Here is a 16,777-nt window from a genome sequence, read left to right as displayed (position 1 = left end):
GTTTAAACTGTGAGTCCTATATGGGAAAGAGGCAGTGTTCATCCCGATTAGCTTGTATCCACCTGCATACTTAGCCCAGTGCTTTTCACAGAGGAAGTGCTGAACTGATCCCGTTATCGCTATGCATAAATTGATTCGGTTCTGAGTCGGAATGAGCTGCCTCACCAACTCTTTCTTTCAGTTACATCCCAGCAGTTGTGGACCACCGAGGCGGGATGCCATGCCATGGAACTTTCCTGCTGCATCAGGTATGCGCCTGTGCCCGCGTGATCTTTCTAATTCCCTCTCCCCACCGCTCCCTGCCCCCGACCGGCTCTCTGTCCCGGCACCCCCTCGATGAATTTCCCCTGGGCGTCTTTCACCGTGGTCTCTCCCTCTGCTTGGGGACAGGGCATCCAGAGGAGAATCACTGTGACCCTGGTGCACGAGACGGGAAGCCACATCCGCTGGAAAGAAGTGCGAGAGCTGGTCGTGGGTAAGTCCGAAACCTCCTTGAAATGAGTTCCTGTCCCACTGAGTCCCGCCTTCCTGGGACCGAAGGCCCTTACCTCTTTCCTTTGTTCATTCGCCTGTCGATTGTTGATGGATTCCCATTCTTTGCTGACCCAACCTCAACTTCGCATTATGGTCTTCCCACTGGATAAAATGGAAATAAGCTCTCCCGGTGGAGAACTTAGAAGCCCCCTGCAAGCAAAGAGGATGATGTGGACGAAGTTTAGATGGCTGCAGTAATAATAATAATAATAATGATGGCATTTGTTAAGCGCTTACTATGTGCAAAGCACTGTTCTAAGCGCTGGGGGATACAAGGTGATCAGGTTGTCCCACGTGGGGCTCACAGTCTTGATCCCCATTTTACAGATGAGGTAACTGAGGCTCAGAGAAGTTAAGTGACTTGCCCAAAGTCACACAGCTGACAAGTGGTGGTGCCGAGATTAGAACCCATGACTTCTGACTCCCAAGCCCGGGCTCTCTTTCCACTGAGCCACGCTGCTTCTCATTTCTGAGCCAACCACAGTGTCTCTGCGTATTATGTCTGGCCCTCGCTCAGTTCACTCGACAGATTAATGAGAGGATGGAACCAGAGGATTTTTACCTGTACAGATGCTCATTATTGCCGTTAGTAGAAGCCAACAGGTTGAAGCTAGGATTGCTTTTCAGTTATTTATCTCTTAATTCCTGGAAGAATCTCACTCTTCTTACATACGCTCAGTTTTTACAACTTTCGATAATGAAGGAGATCGGAGGGGAGGGTAAATTCCCACTATTACTATTACCATCATTATTATTGTTATTATTGCACTTGTAATGCACTTACTATGTGTCAAGCACATAGTTCTAAGTGCTAAGAATGAATTCATTATTATGGTATTTGCTCATTCATTCATTCAATAGTATTTATTGAGCGCCTACTATGTGCAGAGCACTGTACTAAGCGCTTGGAATGGACAATTCGGCAACAGATAGAGACAATCCCTGCCCAATGACGGGCTCACATCGTTAAGCGCTTACTATGTGCCAAGCACCTTTCTAAGCACTGGGGTAGATACAAGGTAATCAGATTGTCCCACAAGGGGCTCCCAGTCTTAATCCCCATTTTACAGATGAGGTTAACTGAGGCACAGAGAAGTTAAGTGGCTTGCCCAAGGTCACACAGCAGTGGCAGAGCTGGGGTTAGAACCCACATCCTCTGACTCCCAAGCCCGGGCTCTTTCCACTAAGCCATGCTGCTTCTTTAGGTGTTGGGATAGATACAGGTCAACTAGCTGTAACTTTTTTTCCTCTTAAAAATCTCCTGTTTGCTTCTGGGTTCTTTCTATTGCCTCGCTGGGAGTTTTAAATTCTTAAAACGCAAGACCCTCTGAGCTGACGGGGTTTATTCCGTGTTCTGTAGGTAGGATCCGGAACACTCCAGAAACAGACGAGTCGCTCATTGACCCTAACATCTTGTCTCTCAACATCCTTTCGTCTGGATATATCCGCCCGTCTCAGGAGGATCGGTGAGTCTGCCCAACTGGCCCCAGCTCTTCTCTCTTCTCTTTCCTCCTCTTCTGGTCATTTTAGACAGGAATCACGGTCCTTTGAAGATGCATGCATTACTGAGCTCCCCTAAGACTCTCCTTGGCCTCTTCCTCCCCGTCCCCGACCCCTTCATCTTCCCGTGACTCCTGCTGACCTCTGCTGCTTCGGACTGGTGCCGGGCTGAAATCGCACCCGGTCTGTCTAACGGAAGGTTAACACGAAGGTCAGGACGGCCCTGAGGTTCAGCTGCAACTCTCCGGTGCTCGGCAGGGTTGGGGCACCATCGCCAGAGCATTTATCCAAGGACCATTAGCGGGTAGGATCAGCTTTCATTCCAGACATCTAAATGAGGGCTTTCTTCATCCGCTCATTCCCACCAAAGGCATACTATAAGTGGCTCTCCAGTTCTGGAGGAACTTTACCAGGATTTTTAGATGAGTTGGTCTTGGAGTGCTTATCCAACCTTAATATTGATGGTATTTGTTAAGCTCTCACTATGTGCCAGGCACTGTAAAGCGCTGACAGTAAGTAAGCACTAACCTTGTGCTAAGATGTCATCCTTATGCCTGTAATTCCACTACAACTCCTCAAGGCTCAACCCCAGAGGCCGAGGAGGGCTGCCTGGGAGTGGCTGTGGGTCAGACACTGGCGGTCTCCAAGAATAATGATGGCCCAGACTTTTGCCCCCTACAGCTTTCCTTGATAGGCCACCAAATCTGCGCAGTGAAAATAGTATCCCAGTGAAGTATCGATAGACCCGGGGTTCCGGCTCTTCGGGTGCCTTTTAGGGTCATTGCAAATCCTGCTTGTCCGGCCTGGTGCTGGAAGCCGGTGATGGACCTTGAGTCCCCTCACTCTCTCTACAAGGGGATTTTGCTGGCAAACAGCTGCAGACTCCTAGCAGCTACTCAGAAAAAAGAAAAAAAAACGAGGTGTAAGGTGACAGAATTAACCTGGCCCTGTCCGGTCAGAGGAGTGGAAAGAAACTTCAGTAGACAATTTGCTAATGAGACTCAGAGGCGGGGCAGTATTCAGAAGAGGAGGATCGATAGAGGGAAAGCCTTAGTCAAAGAGAATAACCAGTAGTCTAATTTCAGCCTGAAGATAGGGCCACCAAGGTTGTTTTTGTCTCCAAGTTTGGTCTCACTTGAGACGTTTACTGACCTGTGGGAAAGTGAAATGAAATGGGCCAGGGGAGTTACTCTTTATACTCATACCAATAGCTTAGCCAAACAAACAAAAGCTATTTTTTTCTAGTTGGGTGGATTTCAGGCTCTCTGTTCAGCAGTATTAGAAACTTCTTCTTAGCCCACTACATGGGAACAGTGCAAAGTTTATAGCGGAGCCTGAAGAAGTCTCATTGTTTTCCCTCAAGCAGGAGCAGAGAAAGTTGTCGCCCCCTCCTCCCGCCCCCAGGAGGGATAAGGAGAATAAAACAAGGGAGGAGAATCCCACCCACAAAATGGGGAAGATCCTGAAGTTGTAGATCTTCTCAGTAATCTTTGGCATGCATTCGAACCTCCTAGCATAACAAAGAAGCCGTTTTAAAGAGAATTTTAGACTTCCTGACTTCTGCATCTAGAAGCACAAATGAGTTCAGGAGGCAGATCATCTCTGGAAGTCTCGTTGGTGTTGGGATGGTCATACTGACACCAGGGCCACCGAAGGTAGCATTTAAAGAGAATGGTTACAGTGAGACAGGCGGGATGAAATGGCAAACAAGGATCTGCAGAAGAATCCTTTGGCCGTAATCCTTTGAAATGAGGATGAGAAGGAGGCTGAGGATAGGTGTTAATTCAGTGAGAGATTGTATGTGACCAGAGGGCAGAAATGCTCGGAGAAGACACAGGGCCTGGCTTGCTCTTTCGCCGACTTCTGACATCTTTCACCAATGAACCAATAGCCCATCAACAGGTTGAAAGCTAATGGAGGGGAAAATTAAAGGGAAGAGAACTGGTAAGAAAGGGGTGGGCTGGAGGGTCCGCTCAGGCCTGTGCTACAGCAGTGCTTATTGCTAAATCCCCCCCGTGCTTTGCTCTCCAGCTGAAAATTGGGCTGCAGTGCTCAGGAAAACCCCTCCCCAACCCCACCGTGGACCCGATTAAGTGGTAGATCTGGCCAAGAAGCTTGGCAGAGGCTGTGCCCGTGAAGGAGACTACTTTCTGTCCTCTGGCTTAAGGTCAAGGGAAACGAAGTGAATTGGCCAATACAAACCTCTCCGCCTTTCCCAAGTGGGTCTGTGTAACAGGAGCAGCAGAAGGCAGGCACCAGGGCTTCTGCCTCTGAACTGGTCATCCAAACTCATCCTGCAATAAATACTTCAAGGTCTTCGAAAGCAGCAGGAATCATCTGGATAGCCTAGTGTCCTCCTTCTGAAAGGTGAAAGACAGGTACCATCACTGGGGGAGGAAAAAAAAAAAGAGGAGGAGGAGCCATGAATTGAACATTTCCTCAAACCACAAAGATTTCTAACCTTTCTCCTGGAGGGTTTTAGGACGGGGGTCTTTTTATTTTGGGGGGTTGTCTGGCCTATAAAAGAAGGATGCAGGAGAAAGTGTTAAGGGAAGAGAGCCCAATCTAAAGGTGTACGGTAGTCAATCATTTTGACCCTCAGTTTTGCTCGCACAATATGCCGTTCAGTTTTCCTCATAAATAGCAGCCCGGGCTTCACCCCTTTTCGCCTTCCCTGCCTCAGGAAAGCCTGAGGAAAAAACACAGATGTTTTCCACCAAAAGTCAGGAAACCCCTCATGCCTGCTAGTAACTTCGCCGTTGCTCTGCCACTGGCGCCGAGAATGTATTAGGCTGTGCCTTGGTCGATGGCGTCAGCATCCTCCTAACCCCCAAATCACTTGATAATCCAGAGGTTATGAACTCTCGCCGTGTATAGGCCTTACGGTTCGGCTTCCTCACCTGCAAGGGAGCATCGACCGGAACGCCAGAAATTCCTGAACTAGGGACAGCCTGCTCCGGGAAAATAATTGAGGTGTCTCGCGGGGCGAGGGGAGGTAACGGGGAAGTGTGGGCGGAGACCTAGCTTCCTTTGCCTCGGGAGTGAAACGTGGAAGGTGCCAGGGAGAACTCCAGAATGCAGCTACGGTAAAATCTGCCCCATTCAGCATGCCGCTGCTCAGCTCCCACCCCTCTCTCGGCCTAGCCACCGCAGAGGGTCTCTTTCGGCTAGGACCCTCCCCTCAAATGACTCGGCAGCTTGGCTGGTACTGCTCCAGTTTGGTGTGGGATCGAGGGTAGGGCTCAGCTGTGTGGAGGCTGGAGGCTTCTCGATCGCTTCATTATGAAACCGCTGCTGCCGCTGCCGCTGTCCATTTGAACTCACACTAACCATGTGATTGTTTTGTGTTTTTGCAGGCAGTTTCTTGATTCGGATATGCCTAGGTATTATTTGTTTCCCTTGTTTTGTTTTGTTTTGAATCCTCTTTTTCTCCTTCAGGCACCCTCCTTCCTCCTTCCCTACCCCAACCCAAACTCTCCTCCCTCCCGACAAGAGCCCCTTTCCTTTCATTTCCAACCTTTTGGACCCTTCATGACCTGCTTTCCTCTTCTCTTCTGATTCTTCCGGCTTCTTTTTCTTTTTGCTTTGGGATTTATGATTTCGAATTACTACTTTCCTGTTATCTTCCATCCTTTGAGTTCTTTTTTTTCTTTTTCAGTTTTGCTGCTCTTGTAATTTCCTGTCATTCTGCAAAGACATGCTGACTCCCTTCTCCTCTCTCCTGCCCTCACGCTGACCCCCACAGCTGCAAGAAGAGGCTTGATCATTGGCTGCATGAGAGGCTGGCATGGGCTGGGCTAAAGTGGGCTAGGGGCGAACTCCTGGTGGGCAAAGCGACCACATTTGGGAAAGGTTGAAAGAGAAAGAACAGAGCAGGAGGAAGATGGGGGCTTGAGAACTAGCTGGATAAATCAAGCTGCGAGACTGGAAAATGCGTCCATTTAGGGCAAAGTCAGGGTATTTGCTTCAAGTTATTGAAAGGTTGGTTTTTTTCCACTGAAGAATAGTTGCTGAGGACGGAGCTGAGAGGATACTGTTGGTTAGAGGTAGCTTGGGTTAATGCCTTCGCCACTTTCACGGTTAGATGCTAGTGGATGACATTCTGAAACCTGGAGGGGTAACTGAAGTCTTCCCTAATATTCAGTCAGTGCCCATCGGCATGAGATCTTGTTGGATCACTTGGATTTCCCTCAGTGGAAGCTCATCGGTTCAATGTTATTGGCCAGTCAGCAGAGGACATGGACTGTAGCTTTGACAGTGAATCCGGAACACTGGAGCATCAACCCCCAAATGGGAGGCAAATCAGAGTGAAGGAGTTTGAGATCAGAAATATTTTGTGGCTGTGACGTGCTACAAAAAGACCCCCATCGTCCAATTGCCGACTCGGTGGTGGTATGGACTTCCCTCAAATAAGTGGTAAAGAATTTTGTGGCCAGGCCCTTTTTAATCTTTTTAATTTTGTCTGTCATTGCCTCTCACGGTTTTGTAAATTAAATAGCTTCTTAGAAATATTAAAAAGACCCAGACCCCCATACAAGAATTCAGGACATCTAGCTTCTACAGCTAAAGGCTGTTAATCACAACTTGTTTGTCCCTGAGCAAATTGCAGTTTTATGAGGCCCTGGGGTGGGGTGGAGAACGGATGATTGCCCTGGGTTTCTAACGCAAAACAAACACTCTAGGCAAGTGGTAGTCCCATGCTGTTACCGAGTCATAGCTGTAAAATGAAATGAGGCTACGGCTCATTCCCAAATTGGATTTTTCCACCAACTAAAATCATCATTGGTGAACTCAGTAGAGCCAGGAAGAAGGCTTTTACTTTTGAGGGAAACTCTTCTAAATCTTGAGTCCAGGTGCTGAAGAGAAGCTTGAAAAGCCTCTGCTCAGGATATTTAATGCATACTGATATCATGTGACTTTATCGTATCCAGTTGCATCTGTTTTTTCTCTTACCCACTTGTATTATTGGTGCTTCATTGTTGGTAACTAAATAAATCCCTGTAGGCATATTTAACCAAGAAGGCATTTGACTCAGGAAATTTAAAAAAATTAACAATTCTTTGCCTTCTCCCTCCGTTCTTCGGGATGTTTCATGGGATGCAATTTATTTTTCTAGAAATGCAAGATTTTGCACTATTATGCCACGTTATTAAGATGAACTGGCCCTACAGCAAGTCATTGAAATTAGGCTGTCTCCCATCATCATCGTTGGTATTTATTGAGCGCTTACTGAGTGCAGAGCACTGTACTAAGCGCTCCCATCAAAGGAAGTATCAATGGTTTGACATGAGGAACAGCGGAAAAGTCCTTCCCTTTACATCTCTAATTTTCCTGTAAAATTATGAACAGTCCTGACATCTGTCCTTTTCTTTTGCCTCACTGATCATTACAATTACTTGGAAGAAAATGATTCATTGAACTGTATAATCTGCTTAATAATTCATCCAAAGTGACAGCAGTAAAGCTCTACTATTGAATGTTCAATGAAAGGAAAGGTGATAAGAGGAGATAAACAGAATCTTTATTGCTCATTGGCAGAAAAGGTGTCATTGAGAACCCTTATACGTTGAGGCCTGTTGAAATGGCACCTTCCTTTTCTGTTGATAATTTTTGGGGCTGTGGAATTCGTGTGAGCTCCAAGGGCTCCTTAGAACACACATTTGCACTCCCATTAACTATGAGCCATATTCTGGATTCAGTAATAAATTGGAATGTCCATTGTCTTAGAATCCACAAGCATTGTTGAGGTCAGAATTTGAATTGATGGATGCAACCTGATCAATAAGGTTTCCCGATAATGTTCCTTAAGAATTCAGGAAAGAAAATGAAGACAACAGCTTTAGAGTAGATTTTAAACCGGTCAGTTAATAGCTCATGGCTTAATTTTCCTTCATGTAGTGATACAGGACAAGAAGGTAACCCAGATTAATTTTCAGATTAGGATATTAGCCAAATCATTAAGATAAGTCCCCTGTCCCAAGGGTATTTTTCTGGGATCGCCAACTCCAGAGATGTTAGTACTGTGCTACGGGGTAGCCTACTTTTCTTAGTGAATTTTCTAAAGTAGAGGTGCTGAGTTAAAATCTTATGCCTCAATCTTGGTGTCTTTAGAAATAACTCCCCTCAATAAGAAATTCTTAAAGGCATGATATTTTGTAAATATATTATCATTATTATTATCTTTATTATTACTAATTGATTATGATGATATTTGTTAAGTGCTTACTATGCATCAAGCACTGTTTTAAGCACTGGGGTAGATACATATTAGTCAGATCAGACATAGTCCCTGGCCCTCATGGGACTCACAGTCTAAGTAGGAGGGAGAAGAGGAATTAAATTCCCAATTTTACAATAAGGAAACTGAGGCACAGAGAAGTTAAGTTGCTTTCCCAAAGTCACACAGCCAGTAAGTGGTGAAGCTGCGATTGGAACCCAGATCTTCCAACTCTTAGACTCATAGGCTGTTTTTTTAGGCTGCACTGCTCCCTAAATAAATGAATAAATACAATTATATTTTGACAGACTGGAAAGGAGTTCAGGAATTTAGGAAATTTTTTTTTCCAAAAATATTCTTGTCCAGTACAGAAGTGTTCACTGAAATATTTTAACAATAAGACCCCCAGGTTGATCAAAAGCAGTGGAATCTGATTTAGGTGAGCTGCTCATAACATACATATCCAAATCACTGGAGCCCCACCTCATATTTATTTTGTCAGAGCCTCTATAACCATTAACAATAAAACTAATACAATGCATCCACTAATTTATCATTATTATTATTGTTGCTAATAATAATAATAATAATGATATTTGTTAAGCACTTGCCAGGAACTGTACCAAGTCCTGGAGTGGATACAAGCAAATCAGATTGGACAAAGTCCTTGTCCCACAGAGGGTTCACAGTCTTAGTCCTCATTTTACAGAGAAGGTAACTGAGTCACAGAAAAGTGAAATGACTTGCTCAAGGCCCCACAGCAGGCAAGTGGAGGAGCCAGAATTAAAACCCATAAATGTCAATGTTGCCAAGAATTGGCCCATTCAACTACTGATCTCTTCATGTAACCATAATCACTTTAATCTTTACGATGAAGCAGCGCCGTACAATCACCTACACCACTTTTTGGTGATCACTTTTATTAATGAATGCACTTCAGTTTTTGACACTGTCAGAGAAATATCTTGTCAATACCTGATTGTTAATTAATTGAGTTTTTGAAAATTTTGAAAATCCACAGGTCTTTCAGTTGTGGAGTAAGATGAAAGAGGGTCATCAATCAGTCATTAGTATTTATCGATCGCAGAGCACTGTACTAAATGCTAGAGAGACCCCAGTATAATAAATTTAGGAATAAACATGATTCTTGCTCTTTAGGAGTTTACAATCTATTAGGGAAGACAGACATTATGATAAATTATAGATAGAGGATGGAGAGGAGAATAAGGATATGTGTTGCGGGACTGGAGGTGGGATGAGTATCAAAGTTCTCACGGGATACAGACCCAAAGACATAGGCAATATAGAAAAGAGGAAAAAAGGGGCGGAAATGAGAAGTTAGGGAAGGAGGAGGAGATACAATTTAAGTAGGGATTTAAAGATGGGGACAGTGGTGACCTGTGAGATATGTAGGGGAAAGGGGTTCCAGGTCGGAGGGAGAGCGTGAGCTAAGGATTTGTGGAGAGAGAGATAAAATGGAGGTAATGTGTAAATTGGGATTAGAGGAGTTAAGTGTGCTGGCTAGGTTGTAGTGGGAGAGGAGTGAGGTTAGATAGGAGAGGGAGAGCAGATTGAGTGCCTTAAAGCTGATGGTAAAGAGCTTCTGTTCACTGCAGGACAAGCACTGTAGGGTATTATCTGATCTCGAAGCCAGTGGGTTTTTGGAATAGAAAAGCAAGTATAAAGGAAAAGCCAGACACAAAAAATCAGGTGTTCAATATTGAAGAAAGGGAAGAGTACTCCTAGTTATTATTTTTATGGTATCTGTAAAGCGTTTACTATGTATCACGCACTAATTGCTGGGGCAGATACAGGTTAATCAGGTTGGACACAGTCCCTGTCTCAATTGGGCTTGCAGTCTCAGTTGAAGGGAGATTAGGCATTTAATCCCTCTTTTACAGTTGAGGAAACTGAGGTACAGAGAAGTTCAGTGACTTTCTCAAATCACACTGCAAGAAATTGGTAGATCTGGGATTAAAACCCAGGTCCTCTGACCACCCGCCCCTCCCACCCCCCCAGACCCATCCTCTAACCACTAGACAACGCTGCTTCTCTAGTTGATGTTTAGAATGAGGCCTTCCATCAACCTTTGAATGGATGTCTTTAGTCTGTTGCTAAAGAGCAAGAGCGTGCGCTTGTCTGAATTTACCAGTGCTCCCAGGGCTCAGAGCACCCAACGTGGAGAGTTGAGATGCTGCTCATCTTTCATAAACTTGCAGAAAACTTGAGTCCTGTAAACCAAATGGGGCCTGAAGAATAAGGGAATAGACGCTTAGACTCACGGCTCTGGAAGAACTCTTAAATTTTTGCGTAGCTAAAGGAGAGCTCTCTGCCATCCCCTCGCTTTGAAAAGAATGAGCCTTTCGGTCTGACGTTGGAGAGGGTGAGTGACTGCCAATCTGCCGGCGCTTGCACTTACTCACGTGTCCTGCTGGATTGGTAATTCAGGTTGCATCGGTTCCGTCACCTTTGCGAAAGCTACAGAAAGCAGCCCGTTTTAGCAGGCAGGAGTATCGGTGAATATTTTTTCCCTGATTTGGGATTCTCTCGTTCTCAGCCCTCACTCTGCTGAGCTTCTCATCAAAGTATCTGGGGAAGTTAGGATGTTGATGGCAGTTAGGAATTTGGTTTGTATTTTACTCTAATTGAAGTCACTGCCGTCTTTCCATCGTTGGGGGACAGTGTTAGAGGATTACTGGGTTTCAGTGCTGGTACCAGAGGCCCAGCACCTACCGTGTCCCTCCTCACAGTATTCTCCCTGACCTGGCATCCTTCTCCTCCTAATCCTCCGGACCACAGCTCTCCCCAAGTTCAAGGCCATCCTAAAATCCAGTCTCCTCCAACAAGCCTGCCCTGATGAACTCTCAACACCCAAATTGCATCGACCCAGCAGCCATTTCTAAGCGGCGTGGCTTAGTGGTAAGAGCCCGGGCTTGGGAATCAGAGGACGTGGGTTCTAATCCCCGCTCGGCCACTTGTCTGCTGGGTGACCTTGGCAAGCCACTTAACTTCTTTTTGCCTCAGTTATCTCATCTGTAAAATGGGGATTAAGACGGTGAGCCCCATGTGGGACAACCCGATTACCTTGTATCTCCCCTGGTGCTTAGAACAGTGCTTGGCAAATAGTAAGCGCTTAACAAATACCATTATTATTATTATTATTATTATTTCTTTCTTCAGCAGATCTTGGTATATAAGCATAATCAATCGTACGATGACTATTCTGGTTACTCAATTTGTAAAGATTTCCGTCATTAGAGTGTAAACTCCTTGTGGGCAGGGAACGTTTCTCTTGTATCTCATTTATCTGTTGAACTCTCCCAGTCCTCAAATACCCTTAGTGAGTGCTCAATTGGGAAAAATCTATCCATCAATCAATCAGTCAATGGTATTTATTGAGTGCTTACTGTGTGCAGAGCACCAAACTAAGCGCTTGGGAGAATACAGTACAAGAGAGTAGTTAGTCATGTTCCCTACTTACAACGAGCTTACAGAGAGGGAGAGGCGGACATTATTATAAATAAATAAATGAAAATAGAAATGCAAATGAATTCATATAAATAAATAAGTTATGGATATCACCTTTTAGCCCTGGACTGAGTACTGAGTGGGCCAGGAGTGAGCCATTAGTCAAACCGGTAGGGAGTCCTAGATTGGCGTGGGAGTGGAGGTGGGCAGATATAGCAGATCTTCTGCTTTTCAAATTTTCCATGTTTCCCAGCTCCCCATTTCTGCTCTCAAGCATCTTGTTAACACGTTGTCCCGTTGCTGAGAGAGAGAGAGAGACACCAGTTTTTAGCACTCTGGTACCATGCCCAGGAGAAATGAGAAGCAGCGTGGATCAGTGGAAAGAGTACGGGCTGGGGAGCCAGAGATCATGGGTTCAAATCCCAGCTCCACCGCTTGGCAGCTGAGTGACTTTGGGCAAGTCACTTCAGTTCTCTGTGCCTCAGTTACCTCATCTGTAAAATGGGGAAGAAGACTGTGAGCCCCGCCTGGGACAACCTGATCACCTTGGGTCCTCACCAGTGCTTAGAACAGTGCTTTGCACATAGTAAGCGCTTAACAAGTGCCTTCATTATTAAATGAGTACTGTACCTGAATCTCTGATGCAGTTGGTAGATAACAGTCGTTTGGAAACTCCAAGTCCTAATACTCTGTCCTGGAGAGTTTTCCCTTTCTCCACGTTCTCCTCAAAGGACAAACTCACGGAATTCACAATGAAAGTCCTTGAGATTTCAGAGCAGGTGGGTGGTCAACTCGGGTCCCCTCGGCTCTTGGACGTCCCCGACTTTAGCTCCTCTAGACTGTAAGCTCCTTGCGGGCAGGGAACGTGTTTCCCAACTCTGTTGTGTTGTACTCTCCCAAGCGGTAAGTAGGATGTTCTGTACACAGTAAATGCTCAATAAATACCACTGATTGAATAACGGTCAAATCACCATTTCCAGGAAACCAAGCCAATATTTTAACAGGAATAGGATTCAGGACTCCTTGTAAACATTGATCATTAAGACTTCATTACTTTCCAATGTAACCTTCATCTTCATCATCCACAGTATACGAGTACTTACTCTGTGCAGAGGATTGTATGAGACATTTGGGGGACATTCAAAAGAAGTAAAAGACTTAATCCCCGATCTCAAGGATCTTGTAGTATAACGGGGATGGGGGAGTGAGAGTAGACGGATACAAATTTCTTCATATGCAATAGGAAAAAGAAAATAGATCCAAATGGAAAACATAGTGAACAAAAAATTAACAAGCAGAGGAACAGATGAACAAGGTGACTGATGGGAAGACATGACCAGGAAGGTAGAGGGATTAATTAAGAAATGTGTCCTGGGAGAAGTGGGGTTTTTTAAAAGGATTTGAGAGAGGGGAGAGACTCTGTTTGACAAAACTAAAGGGGCAAGGGGCCGTAATGGGTCAGAGATGGGAGAGTCAATAGCAAAGGGCAGTTAGGAAGATTGTTTGGGAGGAGTGACGAGCGTGGGCTAGAGGGTAGTGGGAAAAGAGAGTGAATAAGAAAGACAGAGCCTTGTAACCAATAATTAGAAACTTTTGTTGTTATTTGGGAGCCTTGGGGTTTTTGGAGTAAGGCGATGGTGGACCATAAAGGGTATTTTAAGAATATAATGAAAATGGCTTAAAGGTTGTGGGGCTTTGCTCTTGACTTTGTAATATTGATATCCTCAGAATGCCAGTACAGGGAAATTGGCCCAAAATAGTGACAAAAAGGCTACTTTACGCAATCCCGTCCTGTACGACTTCCTGATGTAACATGACTATATCTTCACATATGCATGTACACACATCCATATATTTTGTATACCCCTGGCTTTATACACACAGCCCCTGGCTTTATACACACAACTGTCTGGCCATAGTCTACGTATCAATGATCACTGGTAGGAGAGAACTCATGGATCAATAGTTGCACCTATGATTGATTTGTGCTCCAGGCTAAATTCAGTTCGCTGGGGTACATTTCGATTTGTTACAGGCAAGATTATCTCCAAGTACACGATACACTCTACTATCCTAAACGGTTGCAGCCACAGAAAGGTTGGCAGTTCTGGGGTTTTAATTTTTTTTTTATACTGCAAAGTAAAATAAATAGATTTGAAATTATCCAATGAAAAGTCTAGGTCTGCCTCTACGACTTTGCCTATTCAAAGTATTAACAGCATTGAATTTTACAAGTAAGTGAAGCCAACATAAAAGTTTTGATTTTAAAAGTGAAAAAAAAAAACATTTTTACATTGAATTTGTACTGACCTGGATTAATAGCCTTGTCTGTCTAGGGCAGGCATAATTTGGAAAGGAATTTTCCAGAGAAAAATTATTTGGCACAAATCTCTCCATGGCACATCTATAATTAGATACTAGTTAAGATTACCGAAGTTCACATATTGCTCACTGAGACAACATTTGCTGCATTAAATATCACTAATCCTGCCTCCCAACCCTCTCCAGGAATGTCGATGTCAACATGTCTGCCTATGTGGGAGAGACCAGTTTGGCTTTTCTGGTCCCCATCCCTATCTCCTCTCTCTGCTGCTAGTTTGGATGGTCTGAAGGAAATCCTCAGTGCCCAAACAACTTGGTAAAAGAGGCAGAGGGGCAACTCACAGCCACCAGGACACCAGGGAGCAGTTGTCATTCATGCAGATTTTGGGACCAACGTAACAGCTTCTATTAATCACAGAGGCCAAGTCTCCATGGAAAACCGATTTTCATTTCCAGGAAGATCCTGAACTCACGTGTTTCTTAATGTTGCAGCCCTGCTCAGCTCCCTTTTTATTCTGACTTAAAGGGGATGGGCAAATAGTAAATTCTGCCCTGTGTGTTTTGACATTGGCTGCAAATCATCAGTTTAGGCTGTGATGCAGAAGTTTTGTCCTGGGGATTTTGATTTCTCACATTAGATTTCTGTTCAGGATTCTGCTCAAGACCCAGGTGCCCTGTGGATCCTACAGGACTCAAGCTTTTCCAGTCAGGCTAAATGAAATCCTCTTGTCCACACCCTGTTGAGTTTCCATGGCTCACTGGAAAGAGCCCTGGATTGGGAGGCAGAGGTTGTGGGTTCTAATCCCAGAGCTGCCACTTGCCAGCTGTGTGACTTTGGGTAAGTCACTTCACTTCTTTGTGCCTCAGTTACTTCATCTATAAAATGAGGATTAAAACCGTGAGCCCCACATGGGACAACCTGATCACCTTGTATCCCCCAGCGCTTAGAACAGTGCTTTGCACATAGTAAGCGCTTAACAAATACCACCATTTCATTTTATTTCAGTGGACCCCGGCAGCCTCTCCCTCTTCCTGCTGCCTTCCCACTAAACAAGATCAACCACACAGGGTTGGAGAGAAAGCCAGTAAAAGGCACAGGGGAAACACAAACCATGGCTGTTGCTGAACTGTACTTCCCCAGCGCTTAGCACAGGGCTCTGCACAGAGTAAGCGCTCAATAATACGATCCAATCAATGAATGAATAACATCCATTTCCTTGCAACCGCTGCAGCAGCCCTGCTTGAGCTACAGGGGAATCCACCTAGTTGTCATTTCAAATGACTTTCCTTGTCTCCCTCCCCATTCTCATTTCAATACCAGCAGGGAGAAGTTCCGGACAGGTGGCATGGAAAGAAAAATCAGAAAACGAAGAGGAGGTTTGCAAAGAGCAGGATTATCTACTGGATAAGGCACAGGCCTGGGAGCCAGAAGCATCTAGATTTCACTTATCTGCTGTGTGACCTTGGGCAAGTCACTTAACTTCTCTGTGCCTCGGTTACCTCATCTATAAAATGGGGATTAAGACCGTAAGCCCCATGTGGGACATGGACTGTATCCAACCTTTCTCGTATCTACCCTAGTATTTAGAACGATGCATGACACAGAGTAAGCATTTAAAAGATACCGTAAAAACGAGTATATTTTTTGAACCCCAGGGAGGATAACTGGCTTGGAAAGACCTAAAAGTCAGTGAATACAACAGGCAGAACTCGAATGGTACAGATCACTCAATCAATTTTATTTATTGAGTGCTTACTGAATGCGGACCACTGTACCGAGTATTTGGAAGAGTAGGTAGACATGATCGCTGCCCACAGGGAGTTTAGCGACTAGAGGGAACAATTTTATTTTATTTTTTCTTGACCAGCCTACTTCATAGTCCTTGGCGAGTTGATGTAGAGTGAAGAAAGTCCTCGTGTGAGGGAGAACTTGTTTTCTGGGCCTTCTCTTTCCTCTGTATAGCTGCAGTGAAACCCAGAGCCAAATGCTCGTGAGAGTTTTGTTGAGTCAGTCACTACTGAGAAGCAGCATGGCTCAGTGGAAAGAGTCCGGGCTTGGGAGTCAGAGGTCATGGGTTCGAATCCCGGCTCTGCCCCTTGGCAGCTGTGTGACTGTGGGCAAGTCACTACACTTCTCTGGGCCTCAGTTACCTCATCTGGAAAATGGGGATTGACTGCGAACCCCATGTGGGACAACCTGATTACCCCGTATCTATCCCAGCGCTTAGAACTGTGCTCTGCACATAGTAAGCGCTTAACAAATACCAACATTATTATTATTATTACTTTGGTTGAGTCAGTCCCCTTTTGAGTCTCAAGATGGGCTCTCTTTTACTTTGTTTCCAAGGGAAAGTGAATAACAGAAGTAAGCAGCCTGACAACCTCATTAGGAGGAAATCAAAAAGAAATGCTTCCCAACTGAGAAGTCGTATTCAGCTTCAAGATTCGACCTTGGTCGAGAGTTATTTTCTTCCCCTTTGTAAAGCGAAACTCTTAGGGTTCCTGGGATCTGACTCCACTCCCCTTCCACCTGAGTTTCTAAACCAGAATACTCTATTTGCACTTTTCCCCTCTGACCTGTTCTGTCAATGGTCAAATTTTATGCGAAGTTTTGACTGTAACGCTAGCGAAATATAGATGCTTCTGTACAAGCTGTGCTAGGCTGAGAAACGTTGTTCACAACTTGGCCAGGGTGAACGTGGCTTTAATTAACATGACACTCCTGGATCTTGGAAT

The 16,777-nt window shown here is 44.9% G+C and overlaps 1 protein-coding gene across 24 annotated transcripts in view; it reads left to right on the top strand.

The window, feature by feature from the left end:
* Positions 1 to 16,777, top strand: part of KIF1A (kinesin family member 1A) — a 158,995-nt gene that overhangs the window by 118,138 nt on the left and 24,080 nt on the right. For 13 of the 24 annotated variants that reach the window (XM_007669296.3, XM_007669283.3, XM_016228024.3 and 10 more), the window contains 4 exons: positions 182 to 248; positions 391 to 475; positions 1,895 to 2,000; positions 5,391 to 5,417. In XM_007669296.3, the coding sequence (XP_007667486.1) occupies positions 182 to 248; positions 391 to 475; positions 1,895 to 2,000; positions 5,391 to 5,417 (285 nt within the window). The remainder of the gene's footprint in view (positions 1 to 181; positions 249 to 390; positions 476 to 1,894; positions 2,001 to 5,390; positions 5,418 to 16,777) is intronic. The other 11 variants (XM_007669276.3, XM_007669271.3, XM_001513735.4 and 8 more) reach the window with 1 other exon arrangement.

This window comes from Ornithorhynchus anatinus, chromosome 7 (assembly GCF_004115215.2).
Source record: "Ornithorhynchus anatinus isolate Pmale09 chromosome 7, mOrnAna1.pri.v4, whole genome shotgun sequence".
Taxonomy (NCBI): Eukaryota; Metazoa; Chordata; class Mammalia; order Monotremata; family Ornithorhynchidae; genus Ornithorhynchus; species Ornithorhynchus anatinus.
The sequence above is the reverse complement of the archived record's forward strand: the minus strand, read 5'-3'. Positions and strand labels throughout refer to the sequence as shown.